The sequence below is a fragment of the Idiotropiscis lumnitzeri genome, chromosome 5 (assembly GCF_059441095.1).
Source record: "Idiotropiscis lumnitzeri isolate Australia: NSW breed Sydney's pygmy pipehorse chromosome 5, RoL_Ilum_1.0, whole genome shotgun sequence".
In the NCBI taxonomy this organism is placed as follows: domain Eukaryota; kingdom Metazoa; phylum Chordata; class Actinopteri; order Syngnathiformes; family Syngnathidae; genus Idiotropiscis; species Idiotropiscis lumnitzeri.
The window spans coordinates 13,769,199-13,782,474 of record NC_142395.1 but is presented as its reverse complement, the minus strand read 5'-3'; the positions used below and the strand labels follow the sequence as shown (position 1 = coordinate 13,782,474).

The 13,276-nt window shown below is 40.1% G+C and overlaps 1 protein-coding gene across 1 annotated transcript; it reads left to right on the top strand.

The window, feature by feature from the left end:
• Window positions 1-2,864: 2,864 nt before the first annotated feature.
• On the top strand, window positions 2,865-13,174 carry mmp2 (matrix metallopeptidase 2). The gene is made up of 13 exons (XM_088296199.1): window positions 2,865-3,206; window positions 3,299-3,525; window positions 4,477-4,625; window positions 4,956-5,084; window positions 5,287-5,460; window positions 5,999-6,172; window positions 6,889-7,062; window positions 7,148-7,303; window positions 7,382-7,508; window positions 9,714-9,850; window positions 10,569-10,728; window positions 10,827-10,936; window positions 12,186-13,174. Exons 1-13 carry the CDS (start codon window positions 3,072-3,074, stop codon window positions 12,287-12,289), a joined length of 1,956 nt encoding a protein of 651 aa, XP_088152325.1. The 5' UTR covers window positions 2,865-3,071; the 3' UTR covers window positions 12,290-13,174.
• The last annotated feature ends 102 nt before the right edge of the window (window positions 13,175-13,276 follow it).

Below are 13,276 nucleotides of genomic sequence, written 5' to 3'. Positions count from 1 at the left end.
GCGTGTCATTGTTCTGCGCAAAATGGCACAGACGTAGAATGAGGGAGGACACTGTATTTTTCCATGTTGCAACACCACAGACATGGAATAGGATGACCAAGTTGACGCAACATACACATTTTCAATTTGTCTTGATGGTACATCAACCCATTTATGTTTAAACATTGACTAGGTCTATCCTGGTATGTCTTTATAAACTGTAGAATGAACAGCGACGACATGGAAGGACAGGTGGAGGGGTGTCCTGTCCTGTCCTGTCCTATCTGATGAGTGTATGAGGCCATATGCTCGTTCAGGGTCATCCAGCACCTCAACAACTCACGTCATTAATAATGAGGAAGGTGTGACTTCTTCCAGGAATGCCAGCAGGGTGGCCACAAATGGGACATTCTGGAAGTAATGCCGGGTCAAGTCATTGCGCTCCATCTGGCTCAGTATCTGTTTGACCCCCGTCCAGCTCTGGATGTCAGACCCCCACCTCACTGCCCTTGTCCCTGGCTCACTCCAGCCCTTTGGCTTCTGCAAGGACTGGGACAGATTCTGTGATGGGTTATCAAACCAGTGCTGATCAGTCCATATGGCGCATTGACAAATGTGGCAAAACATGTGCATGTGGTTAACCATTAATCAGGGGTGGGCAAACTTTTGTGCTCAACATATGATTAAGACCGTGAAAGAAAATGTGTATTTGAAATAGTTAATTTTATTAGAAACAATAATTCATTCAGACTTTTTTTTCAAGGCATTATTTAATTAATTCAATTAAAATATTATAAAAAAAATTATTGTTTTTTGTATTTCATTAAAAAAATCAATTATCCATTTGATGACAGTAATTTCCCATCATATTTTCAGCTCACTATTCACAAATTAATTCTTTTGTGGGGGGGTTTCCGCTTAATTCATCGTCTGATATTTGCAGAAAAATAATCCCTCTTTGCATTTTTGTGCTGAAACACCATACAATGATGTCAAATCACTGTCTAAATGGGAAAGTAGTACAATTTTGAAGTGACACATTCAAATGAGTTACAAACATTGAATGTTGGGAAGTAAGTACGTTTCACCTGTGTTTTTAGTGGAAGTTATAGAGAGTATTTGTCGCCTTCAAAAAGACTTGTTTATTATCGACTTTCAAAAATCTATAAGCCATGTAATTTTCAGGAGAATAAAATGGAAACTATTTACATTTTTACAGTATTTTTTATAGGTCATTGGTGCCCAACTATATATATATATATATATATATATATATATATATAAAATGCTTGAGCTCGCTTTATTAGACAATGCGAGCTTGCTGTGGTCCGTTGGCAGTAATCCGCCATAAGAGCAGAAACAAAGCGATGCCAAACGGAGATGGACTTAATTTGAAATCTATGGCAGGGATTTCAACTTCAACGGAAGAGTCACTCTCCAGGGGCCTGGATTTGGAGTGCAAGGCACACTTTGGCCACCAGAGGCCAGTGAAGTCGCATAGTAAATTGCTTCGCAGTAAATTTCGTTCATATTATAATAAATTAAACATGGATTTTTCGTCAGAGTTTCTGATATTTTGAGATAATTTACAGTTTTTGATTCATGATGTATTATGCAAATTTGATAAAGTTAATATGATTAGATTTAATGATGAATTAATAGTGGATCTCATAACATGTGACACTGATTCCAAGATGTGCTCAATTATATTGTCACTATGGTTGAATGCAGAACTGCCATTTAGTTGCATTTGCTTAATAATGATTTTCCTTAAATAGAAAACTATCAGTTGCATTTTTTGCACACACTTTCTCAAGTTATTGAATGTATAATGGTGTCCAAACGTTTGACAGGAAGTATAGATAGTGCAGTGATTTAGTATAATAGTTAATAGTAAGTAAATACACGTATCAGATTTTGTACAGTAAAGTATTTTTAAAAAGATGGATGATTAAATATGTTGATGACTACAATTAGCTTAATACAGTATTTTTGCTGCAGTATGAAACAATAAATATTAGTTCTAGTTGTATTTGTTCAGTTTGAAGGATGGCAGAGTAACAGTACACTACTACTACTTTTACTACTATTATTATTATAAATAATAATAATGATAATAATAACTCATTATTAACATTTTCCCAAATAATGATTGATTGATTTAATTCTTGTGCTCGCCAAGATTAGTTTTCACTTGGGCTTTGACCACTCTCCACCACCAGATGTCCCAATTTGAACATTAAGCGTAGATGCTCGTTTGCCCGCCAGGTGTCAGTGTTGCTTAAAAAAAACATGTGGCGCTGAATTTGGGACACAAACAAAGCCTCAACTCAAATTTTCATGCAATTGCCTTTTGCTTAAAGTTTCAAAAAGGGATTCTAATAGACGTGTTGGTAAAGATTGAAATTAATATCTTGGCTCATGTCATTATCATTACAGTAAGAAAATATTTACTTCTAAAATGAAGTTCACATAAGATAGTCATAATGACCTACAGTATATTATCTGTGATTATGTTCATATTTTTTTCTGAATGCTATCACTACGGTAAGTCATACGTTCCCTCTGAGAAGTGCTCACAATTTCGGGTGTATGTTTTCCTTGTTTGGCAACTGCAGATGAGTCAAAGCATTGAATGCAAAAAAATAAATAAATAAATACACAAATAAATAAATAAATGCCGTATGGTTCAATAATCGTTTAAAATTCATTACAAGCATAATTAATAAGTCAATCAATTGTACAAACAAAACAAATACAACTAAGCAAATCAAATTAGAAGTGTTCTAAGACTTTGGATAAATGAAAGAACGCAAAAGCCATATGTGGCCCACGGGGCATACTTAATCCACCCCTGAGATCATCCTGCCTCCTACTTTCAGCTCTGCTTTCTTCACGGCTCCAAGGCTGTGCACAAAGAAGGAAGGGGAAAAAAAGTGCGTGTGTAAGCAAAAAAACTGAGAAAGTTGTGAGAGCCTGAGGTGAAAGGAAAAATAAAGAAGGAAGAAACTGCAGACGAGCAGAAGCGACACACACAGGAGGACCTTTGAGAATCTTTCAGCAACTTTTAAGGACACCCAAAGGCTTTCAAAATGGGTTTTGTGTCCATTTTTGTGAGTGTGTTTTTGCTCCATTTCATCCACTTGAAATCAACATTTGCTGCCCCTTCTCCTATCATCAAATTTCCTGGAGATGACACTCCCAGAACAGACAAAGAAGTTGCACTGGTAAGCTTCTTTTACTCTTCTTATGCAATGTGAAAATATACCCCCCCAACACACACACACAAATTTAAATCCATTTTCCACATTTTTTGTAGCGTTACCTAAACAAGTTCTATGGGTGCCCGCAAGATAGATGCAACCTGATGGTGCTCAAGGACACCTTGAAGAAAATGCAAAAGTTCTTCTCCTTGCAAGAGACTGGCGAGATTGATGCCAAGACTGTGGAGATCATGAAGAAGCCCCGCTGCGGCGTGCCAGATGTGGCTAACTACAACTTCTTCCACAGGAAACCATTGTGGCAGAAGAAAGAGATCACCTATAGGTCAGATCATAGACTTTTGTTCATTTAATAACCTCTTAAATATACAATGTGAATCTTGAAAAAGTTTTAAATGAGTTATAATAATAACATGATATGAATTGCTCAAATTTTAAAATACTGTAATGTTTTCTATACTAACATGTAAATAATGTAGATTTTACCATGTGATTGGTATTTGTTTGTCCACCATGTTGGAGGTCCAGGCGGGTAGGATACAAGATCTTGAAACGGAACTAGTAGACCAACTGGTGTTGTCTTTGTTCTTTCATTCTATTTTCTGCGTTGATCATTTAACATCAACTATGTTATATATTTTCCAATCTTAGATATTGTGAGTGAGGGACGGTGGACGATTGGTTTACACGATGGCCTCACTGTGCAGAGGTTGTGGGTTTGTTTCCAGCTCGCGCCTTAATGTGTGCGGTTTGCATGTTCTCCCCGTGCCTGCGTGGGTTTCCTCCGGGTACTCCGATTTCCTCCCACATGCCAAAAACATGCATGGCATGTTGATTGGACACTCTGGATTGCCCCTATGTATGAGTGTGAGCGCGGATGTCTAGTCTGTAATTTGTTCACATGTTCAAACGGACCTCAACTTGGCCCTGTTTGAAACCAACCCTCCTTTAATAGCCCCTCCCTCAACATTCCCAAACAACCCCACCATCCACTGGGCCATGACACTGTTTATCTGACCAAAAACAGCATTCTCATGCAGCACTGTCAGATGTTATGTTTGGGGGTTTACAAAAAATGCTCAGTTGGTTTATCCAGATGAGTGCTTTATGTCCTAGATCGTCTGCTGCCTTCTTTTACGCCACATGATTCATGACCATGTTGTTCGTCAGCACCCCCACCACCACCACACTCCCCCCTGCAGCCAAATTCTTCTACAATCTCTGTTCCTTCGAGGTTGTTGCTTCTTCTTGAAACAACTTCATTGTCACGCCACAGAATCCTCGGCTACTCTCCGGATCTGGATGAGGAAGTCATCAATGATGCCTTCTTCAGAGCCTTCAAAGTGTGGAGTGATGTCACGCCGCTCTCATTCAATCGCCTCATGGACGGAGAAGCGGACATTATGATCAATTTTGGCCGCAATGGTATGCCAATAATATATAAACACACAGTCCAGTATTTTCCCGGGCTACATCACCTTCACAATTGTTACCATAAAAAAAGTATTTGAACAAGGGTTAGTGCTTTGCCCACTTATATTTATCACTACCTCTTTTACTAGCCACTGGCTCCCAAACAATTGCCATGTGTGTCGTCCACTTGAATAAATATATGGTAGTTGCTTAGCAATACAAAAGTGACCCTCGTTTTAATAGATGTCGTGCCCTACTTATTTAATCGTCCACTGAAATAAATAAATACGTTACCTCGAATAGGTGCCTGCACTGTTGTATTATAATCTGTGTCATCAACAGAGCATGGCGATGGTTACCCTTTTGATGGCAAAGACGGCCTCTTGGCTCACGCCTTTGCCCCCGGTCCAGGAATAGGCGGCGACTCCCACTTTGATGACGATGAACAGTGGACGCTGGGAGAAGGCCAAGGTAAAACTTTGCCAAAGTGCTGCATCTCATTTTCATTTCATTACAACGCCAACAAATGTAATTGTATGAATTTTCTGGCACTGCCGCATGGATGAATCCTTGGCCAATCTGGAGGGTGAACAGAAGACAACAATTCCCTTTTGCAACAGTTGACCCAGATGAGTTTCAAACAGCTAAATGTGATTGGTTCTCTTTCAAACAGTTGTGAAGGTGAAATTCGGCAACGCGGACGGGGAGTTCTGCAAATTCCCCTTCCTGTTCCAGGGTACCGAGTACAACAGCTGCACGTCTCAGGGCCGCGACGACGGCTTCTTGTGGTGCTCAACCAGTTACAACTTTGACGACGATGGCAAATATGGCTTCTGTCCTCACGAATGTAAGTCAGCTTGTTTGGCCCGTATTGAATTTTTTTAGTTGTGTTGCACTGATAGAAAGTAGGCTCTGAGGCTTTGCCAGGAAAGCATTTTTTCCTATTGGTTTTATAGGGGAATTATTGTTGATTTATTTCCAAAGTTTTTGCCCTACTTCAGGAAATCAGTCTTTGTTAAAAATCTTATTGATCTGTGTTGCTCGTTTGAATATTCCTGTCACAGCTGCAGTATGTGCCAAATGAGTTTGAAATCAATGGTCCCCAACAACCAGGCAGTGGCTCGGTACCAGTCCGCGGGCCATTTTGTACCGGGCTGCGGTGGGTCGCACTGTTGAGAGAAGAAATAACTTGCAGTTGACGCATGTCATGATGCTAATTGTCTCTGTCGCATTACGGTAATGATAAACCTAAAAGCTAACAAAATGATTAAAAACCATGCCACGTACAATAAAGCCTACTCGACACAATATGCTCAAATATGGACTGATTTTCATATGTATGTACCTTGCTTCATACTTTGTTTGTCTTGAACTTTGCATTGTAGTGCTCTTCACCTTGGGTGGAAACGGCGACGGCGCCGCATGTAAATTCCCCTTCACCTTCCAGGGCGAGAAGTATGACAGCTGCACCACCACGGGCAGAGATGACGGCTATCGCTGGTGTGCCACGACTGAGAACTATGACCAGGATAAAAGTTACGGATTCTGCCCCGAAACAGGTTGGTGGTGCCTTCTTCTTTTGGATTTTTTTCGACTTTGTTTACAGGACTGCAAAGCCTTGACCGCCCTGGTGGGTGTTATCCTCTCCAGGGAAGTTTCATTTGGGGTTTTCCGGTCTCGGTCTGCCAAAGGCATGTGAAAGTAACGTCCTTCTTTTCCTCTCGGTTAAGTCGGCCTAGTTTTAAGGTTGTGAAAGAATCAAGGTCTGAGAGAGAGAAGTTAGTGCTTTTGCCTTGTAGCAAGAAGCTCCTGGGTTACAATCTTTTTTGGACAATGTGAACATTATCCACAAAATCATTTACGTTAGCTTCATTTAAAACTCTAAATTGTCAATAGGTGAAGACAAATATGTCAGCTGTGGTTAGTTTGTCTGCCTCATGGTTCTGTGGTTCTGGATGTGAATCCTGGCTTTGGACCCTTCTGTTAACTTTGCATGTTCTCCTGCTTGTGTGGGTTTACAAAAACACGCATGTTAAGTTAATCAAGAACTCTAAATTGTACATTGGTGTGAATGTAAGTGTTAATGTTTGTTTTATCGATGTGCAATTGATAAGAGACCAGTCCAGGGCACACCCAAAGTCATCTGGGATAGGCTAGTGAGGACAAGTTGTATAAAAATAAATGTGCCAGAACTTCCAGAAGTGTCGGCACACACTCATCTGGAGTCTAAATTATGGTTCTCCTGAGTGTCAGTAAAATGGTCATTCTTTTTCAGCCATGTCAACCGTGGGAGGTAACAGTGAAGGTGGCCCCTGTGTCTTCCCCTTCACCTTCCTGGGAGACACCTACGACTCCTGCACCACGGCCGGACGCAGTGATGGCAAGAAGTGGTGCGGAACGACCAAAAGTTACGATGACGACCGCAAGTGGGGTTTCTGCCCAGATCAAGGTAGTGACCAAAGGATTTGTACCCTATCACAGAATCCTATCTACAAAGGAAATATTGCATATTTTCTCACACATCTTTTTTTCAGGCTACAGTTTATTCCTGGTGGCTGCTCATGAGTTTGGCCATGCACTTGGATTGGAGCACTCTGAAGACCCTGGCGCACTGATGGCCCCCATCTACACCTTCACCAAGGACTTCAGACTCTCTAGCGATGATATCAAGGGCATCCAGGAGCTCTACGGTAGGAAGGAATTACCATACCTTCACAGATAGGATAAATTACTGCCAGAGGAATGACAATGGACATTTATATTGACAGGCGTCCCCACAGACAAGCCTCTACCTCCAACTCAGGGACCCGTTACCCCCATGGACATCTGTAAGGAGCCGGTTACTTTTGATGCCATTGCCCAAATTAGAGGAGAGACCTTCTTCTTTAAGGACAGGTAAAGGAAATGAAAGGTGTAACATTATTTTAGAGCAAGGGTGGGAAAACTGTGGCCCGGGGGCCACATGCGGCCCGTTAAACGTTTTAATCCGGCCCGCCGAACATGAAAAAAATTAAATGAATAAACCTTGTTAATGTTTTATTTTCTCAATACTGTGGTTTTTCAAATACATATATATTAATAAATATAATAATTTTGTTCACTTTCATTTAAAATTAAATGTATTTTTTTTCTCCTGGTGAGGTGAGGTTACCAAAACACTCCATCCATCTGTTCCTTGTCCGGCCCCTCTGTCGAATTTTAGAACCCATTGTGTCCTGCCAATCAAAAGGTTTGCCCACCCCTGTTTTAGAGCAATTAGATCTCAGTAACCACTCATATGATTTGCTCTTTTAAATGCTGCTGAGGGTATAACGACCAGATCTATTTCTACGCTGCTCCCCTTAATTCTGTTCAATCTAATAACCAGATTATTGAGAATACATTCACAGATATTTGGGGGAATTTTGATTGTTGTGAATTGTGTCTTTTGCTACTGTCTTCTTTGCTACTTTAAAACCATATGAGGATCTTTTGCTACTTTAAAACCCAACGATCTAATACTGGCGCTAACACTTTGTTTGCTTCTATTCCTTGTTTACCACGAATGGAATGTCCAACCACTTGTAACTGGTGTTGTTTTCGAACTAAAAACGGCCTACGCCTACAAATAGCTATTAGCCGTAAATGCTGTGTACTTTGCTTCACACGCACCGGTGTGTAAGCAATTACTCATGCCGCAATGAAATGATGCGTTTGTGCATCCGTCTTCTTGAAAATTGTGCAAGCGGTTGAGCATTTTGCTGACTATGATTTTTTTTTTTTTCAGAATGTAAAAGTAAATAGAAACTTTGATACTTAGATCTCTGGTGTAGTGTATCCAAAATAAATAGGGCAGCCTGACCAAGGAATTAAGTGTTTCTCCTGGACAAGCTTGAGTTTGAATCAAACCAGAACCCAACTCGCAAAATATGCTTTTATTTCCCTACATTTGCCGGGATCCAATTCTTTGGAGCCCTGAAAAACTTTGGCTCGCTGTTTGGAAAGCAAGCTATGCTGCAACATGATTCCCTGTGACTCATAATGCTTGAGGAGTCCAAGCCGATATTTAAGGATGAACGGTCTGATCGCCTAACCATATTTCTGGTCTGAAGTGTAAAGATCCTCTTCATGCATTTTTTCTCATACCAAGTGACAAAGGCAGTCATTAGACATATAAAGAGATTAGCTATTGCAGTTTCAACATGTTTACGCTTGAAAATGCATTGAAATGATATTTAGCCGGCCACTCAACTGGTGTGTTTACATATTCTCTGGTGTAACTCATTTTATTGTCAGTCCTTGCTGTTATTGGGGTAATTTGTGCTTGTTTCGTGCGGAGGTCTTCAAGGGTATTTGAAATAATTGCTGGGATTTATTTTGGGGATTTAAAGGCCTGGAAATGACCAAGTATTACCGTCTCACTGAAAACAATAGAAAAAACAAGCGCTGCATTAGAATGAAGTTTAAATATTATGCAATAAAGTCAGTCAGTCGTTATTGAATGATGGCACTTGTCAAATTAATTTGGTTTAATGTCGTGTTGCATCTAATTGTCATCTTGTGGTATGCTTGGTTTCTATGCGAAAGTGAACACAATTGCGACTGTCAATGTTTGACTTTTGCTGAGTCTTGTTTGAATGGCACAGGTGGCTATTTTACCGGAGCTCAGTGTAAAATAATCCAACGCTTGTAAATGACTAATTGCTGCAGGCGCCATGGAGATCTTTGGGAACTTGCAGTCGGATTCATTAACACCAAAATTTGTTCAACGCTGATGGTTGTGTTTCTCGATTTGATTTGACACGATCCTTGCTCCACTTTACGGCTGGCATATCATTTGCCTTTTGAAAACTGGGTCAGTGGAAAAGGGTTTGGAAAGCAGCCGTCCTTGTCGTTGTTATTGCGTAGCTGTATTGCGAATCCGGGCAAGAAGGGTCTTGTTCCACTGGCGCAGCAGGTCTTAACGAGAACCAGATGCTCATGAATCACGCCTTTGTGGGCTGACTCGGCCAGTGGAGAAGTCGAGCCAAACTCCCCACCCCCCACTCCTTCAACTTCATACTCTTAGCCCACCTACCACCTCCCGCCCCCTTTTTACCTCTCCTCTATCTTTTGTGCCAGGTTCCTGTTCAGGTCAGTAAACTTCAGAAGCAAGCCCAATGGACCCATGCTGGTGGCCACCTACTGGCCTGACCTGCCCAGCAAGATAGACGCCGTCTATGAAAACCCAGTGGAGGAGAAAACAGTCTTCTTCTCAGGTTGGATGAATAAAATTGCTGATTGGTGGGATTTTTTATTTATTTATTTATTGCATCAGAAACAAATAGTTGTCTTTTTTTCCTTAACCACTTGGATGACTTTACTTTTAACGGTCAGCCATTTACCATTTTCTGGAACTGTCGGTGGGGATATCCCGTATCCCAATGTGCACTTATTAGTGGTTCTTCAAACATTCTTTGAGCCTGACTAAACTAAATGAAATTATGATGTTCATGGACTGTGAGCTTTACATAATACGTGCCAGCTGTAAAGCATGCCTAGTTTGGCTACTGGTAGCAATCAGCTAATACATAAAGAAATGTTGTGCTTCTGTTGTGCATTAGATCTCAACCAGGGATTAATGTTCTTGGTCAACAATATATATTGTTATTTTTTTTGATGGTTGAATTTCTCATTTGGGGTTATATGACTTATGTGTTTATTTCCTTCCGGGTCGTCTTCCAGGGGAGTTTAATTGAATTACTGAAATTAGCTTAAAATACAAGACATGAATATCCGTTTTTGTGTCCAAATAAGCAAGAGATATCTGAAGTGAGTGCTAAACAAAAGAGGACACTTTAAGAAAATTGCTCCATGGGAAATGGAGTGTGGACAGGGGAAGAACAGTAACATTCTTGATGAATGCATGAGAAAATCAGACAACTCAGAGGGTACATGGTGCTCACTTTGAGCTATCATTGGTCTTATGTCATACAGGCAATGAGATGTGGGTGTACAAGGCCGACGAATTGGAGACGGGCTACCCCAAGAGCCTCGACAGCCTCGGCCTGCCGAGTGACCTGGAACAGATTGACGCCGCTTTCAGCTTCAGGAAGAACAAGAAGACTTACCTTTTTGCTGGAGAGCAATTCTGGAGGTGAAGAATTATTATTAGTATTATCTTTTTAACCTGTAAAAGCACCTCGATTATGTAATTGTTTTTGCTAAATGAACTTGTGCTTATGTGAATTTCAGATACGATGAAAATACAAAGACAATGGACAGCGGTTTCCCCAAACTTATTGCTGAAGCTTGGAATGGCATCCCAGATGGTGTTGATGCTGCCTTCAGTCTCAGCGGAATTGGTAATTTCCAATTTTTGTTGAACATTGGGCACCTGTTAACACTCTGATGTGATCCAGTACAAGAGCTCTATCAAAACAGCAGATAATGAAGATACGTGCTATAGAAAATGGGCGTATGGAGCTACATCAAACACACTGATTTTCCAAAATGAATAATAGTACATGAACAAAAAAAGGCAATACAGCATTGCTTGTCTATCTACTTGCTTCTGGAAAGTATGGTGGACTTAAAGTGACAAAACGACCTAATGTCTGCATTTGCAAAACATTCTATGATAGAAGCTGTGTTGATTTAGTAAATTCTCATGACTAAATGATGACATTGACCCATAGTGGGTATGTGTAATGTTGACTACTTCATAATTGAACACATTTAATGCTAACTTTGCTTTGGATAGGCAGGGTACACAGTACAGTACAGGCAGGGTGAATTTCAGGAATGCACGTCCGTGAAAACCACCAAACACCTCCTTCTGAATGGGAATATTTTGCCAGTGGCTTGTGACCAAGGTTTTTTTTTTCTCCAATGCGGCTCTGCTAAACTGCTGGGCAGCTTGAGCATCTTAGAGCAAACAAGTTGCCACCAAAGCTATGTTCAAATGGGCGAGTATAATAGGGATGGGTTTAAAAACAAAATGATATATCGATTTGAATCAATTTTCCCTTTCATAGCCCGATATTGATTCATAAAAACATTTATCCATACTTTTAATAACATCTTTTTGCCCCTAAATTTACATTACTTTACATTACTACAAGTCACACGAAATCTTGTCACTATGCAAAAGTAGCGTATAAAAACAAAATGGCAGTGGAGTCAGCGCCAACGAACATGAAGGCCAGATGGATTTATTGTTTTGATCAGGTCATGTTAAATAAAACGTACATGATTAATGTAACTCCATTAGCTTAAATCCTTAATCTAAATATGAATATGTTTACCAATGCACCTAGTTACAGCAAGCAGTTTCTACTAATTGCTGCATTGGTTCTTCTGCGAATGTCTTCCATACCAAAGTAAAATTGGTACTGCTTGAAAGCCGTGATTGAATCAAAAATCAATTAAAGTGAATTGAAAATCGAATCTGAACCTTGGGTATCGAGTCAAATCAATTTTTCAAATTTGAATTGATACCCAGCCCTCGAGTATAAGGAGTATTGGAACCTGCCAATTTCACCATATTTCCCCCACTTGCTTGTCCTCTTCTATAATAAATCCTATTTTTTGCGCTGTGTTTATCTTGACCAGATTACAGCTACTTCATTAAAGGCAACCACTATTTCAAACTGGAGGACAGCAGCTTGAAGATTGTCAAGTTGGGTGAAATGACAAAGGACTGGCTCGGCTGTTGAACACATCCTGTGACGAGGACAATGTCACACACCATCGTACTGGACCTGAGGCCGCTGCGGTGCACGCCATGTTTTAATCCTGCATTGGAAGCCTCCATTGGACTTTCGACACAGCGAAACACACCCTTGTTGATGTGTGACGTTCCATGTCACACCCATGCACATTTACTATATCATGTACTCTTTCTTTTGTATTGTTCTTTGGTTTTACTCCATCTTTTAAAACAGAGACATCAGGTATGTCCATACTCCTTTGAACACAGTGCTTTCAGCGTGCTGTGAGGTGAGCTTATTTTGAACAGCATTAGGATTTTGCGTTTGGCTCAGATGAAGTCGAAGTGTGTAAAATAGATTTATAAGAAATATATCTGTTTTGACTATAGTTAATTTGTTCATGGTTGTGCAATACATTTGAAAAAAAATCACTTTTGCACAATCTCTGTGACCGAATTTGGTGCTATAGAAACTTTCTTAAGAAACTAGACACAATGGAGTGTCAAACTAAAGGAAGGGCTTACACAAATGTAGGTGTGATCTTTTAATTTGACACTCATTTGTATATAAATGCATTTTTAGTCTGACATGAGGGAATTTCCAGGAGTCATTTTTTTAGGCACACATTATTTTCCTCTTGGTTAGCACTTTGTAAGAGCTTTGTTGTATTAGTTTGGTACGAAGAGTTTGAAGGCACAGGTTGCCTCTTTGGGTTGTGTAGGTTTGCTGTATGATGAATTCATGACAAGAGTACCGCAGTAGTATTGCTAACAAATCCTTTTGTCTGTTTTACCCTCAACTTGTCGATACAGTTGTAGTTGTTTTTCGTGGTTGTCATGCTTGTGAACTTTGTTACTGTCGGCAATAAAGAAGGTCATTATAAGATCACAATGTGAGACGAGTGTGATTTACCTAACAATTATACCGAATAGTAAATAACAGTCTTACGAAGTATTGGCTACTGGCCTAGCAGGACTTTACACAAGTGCACAA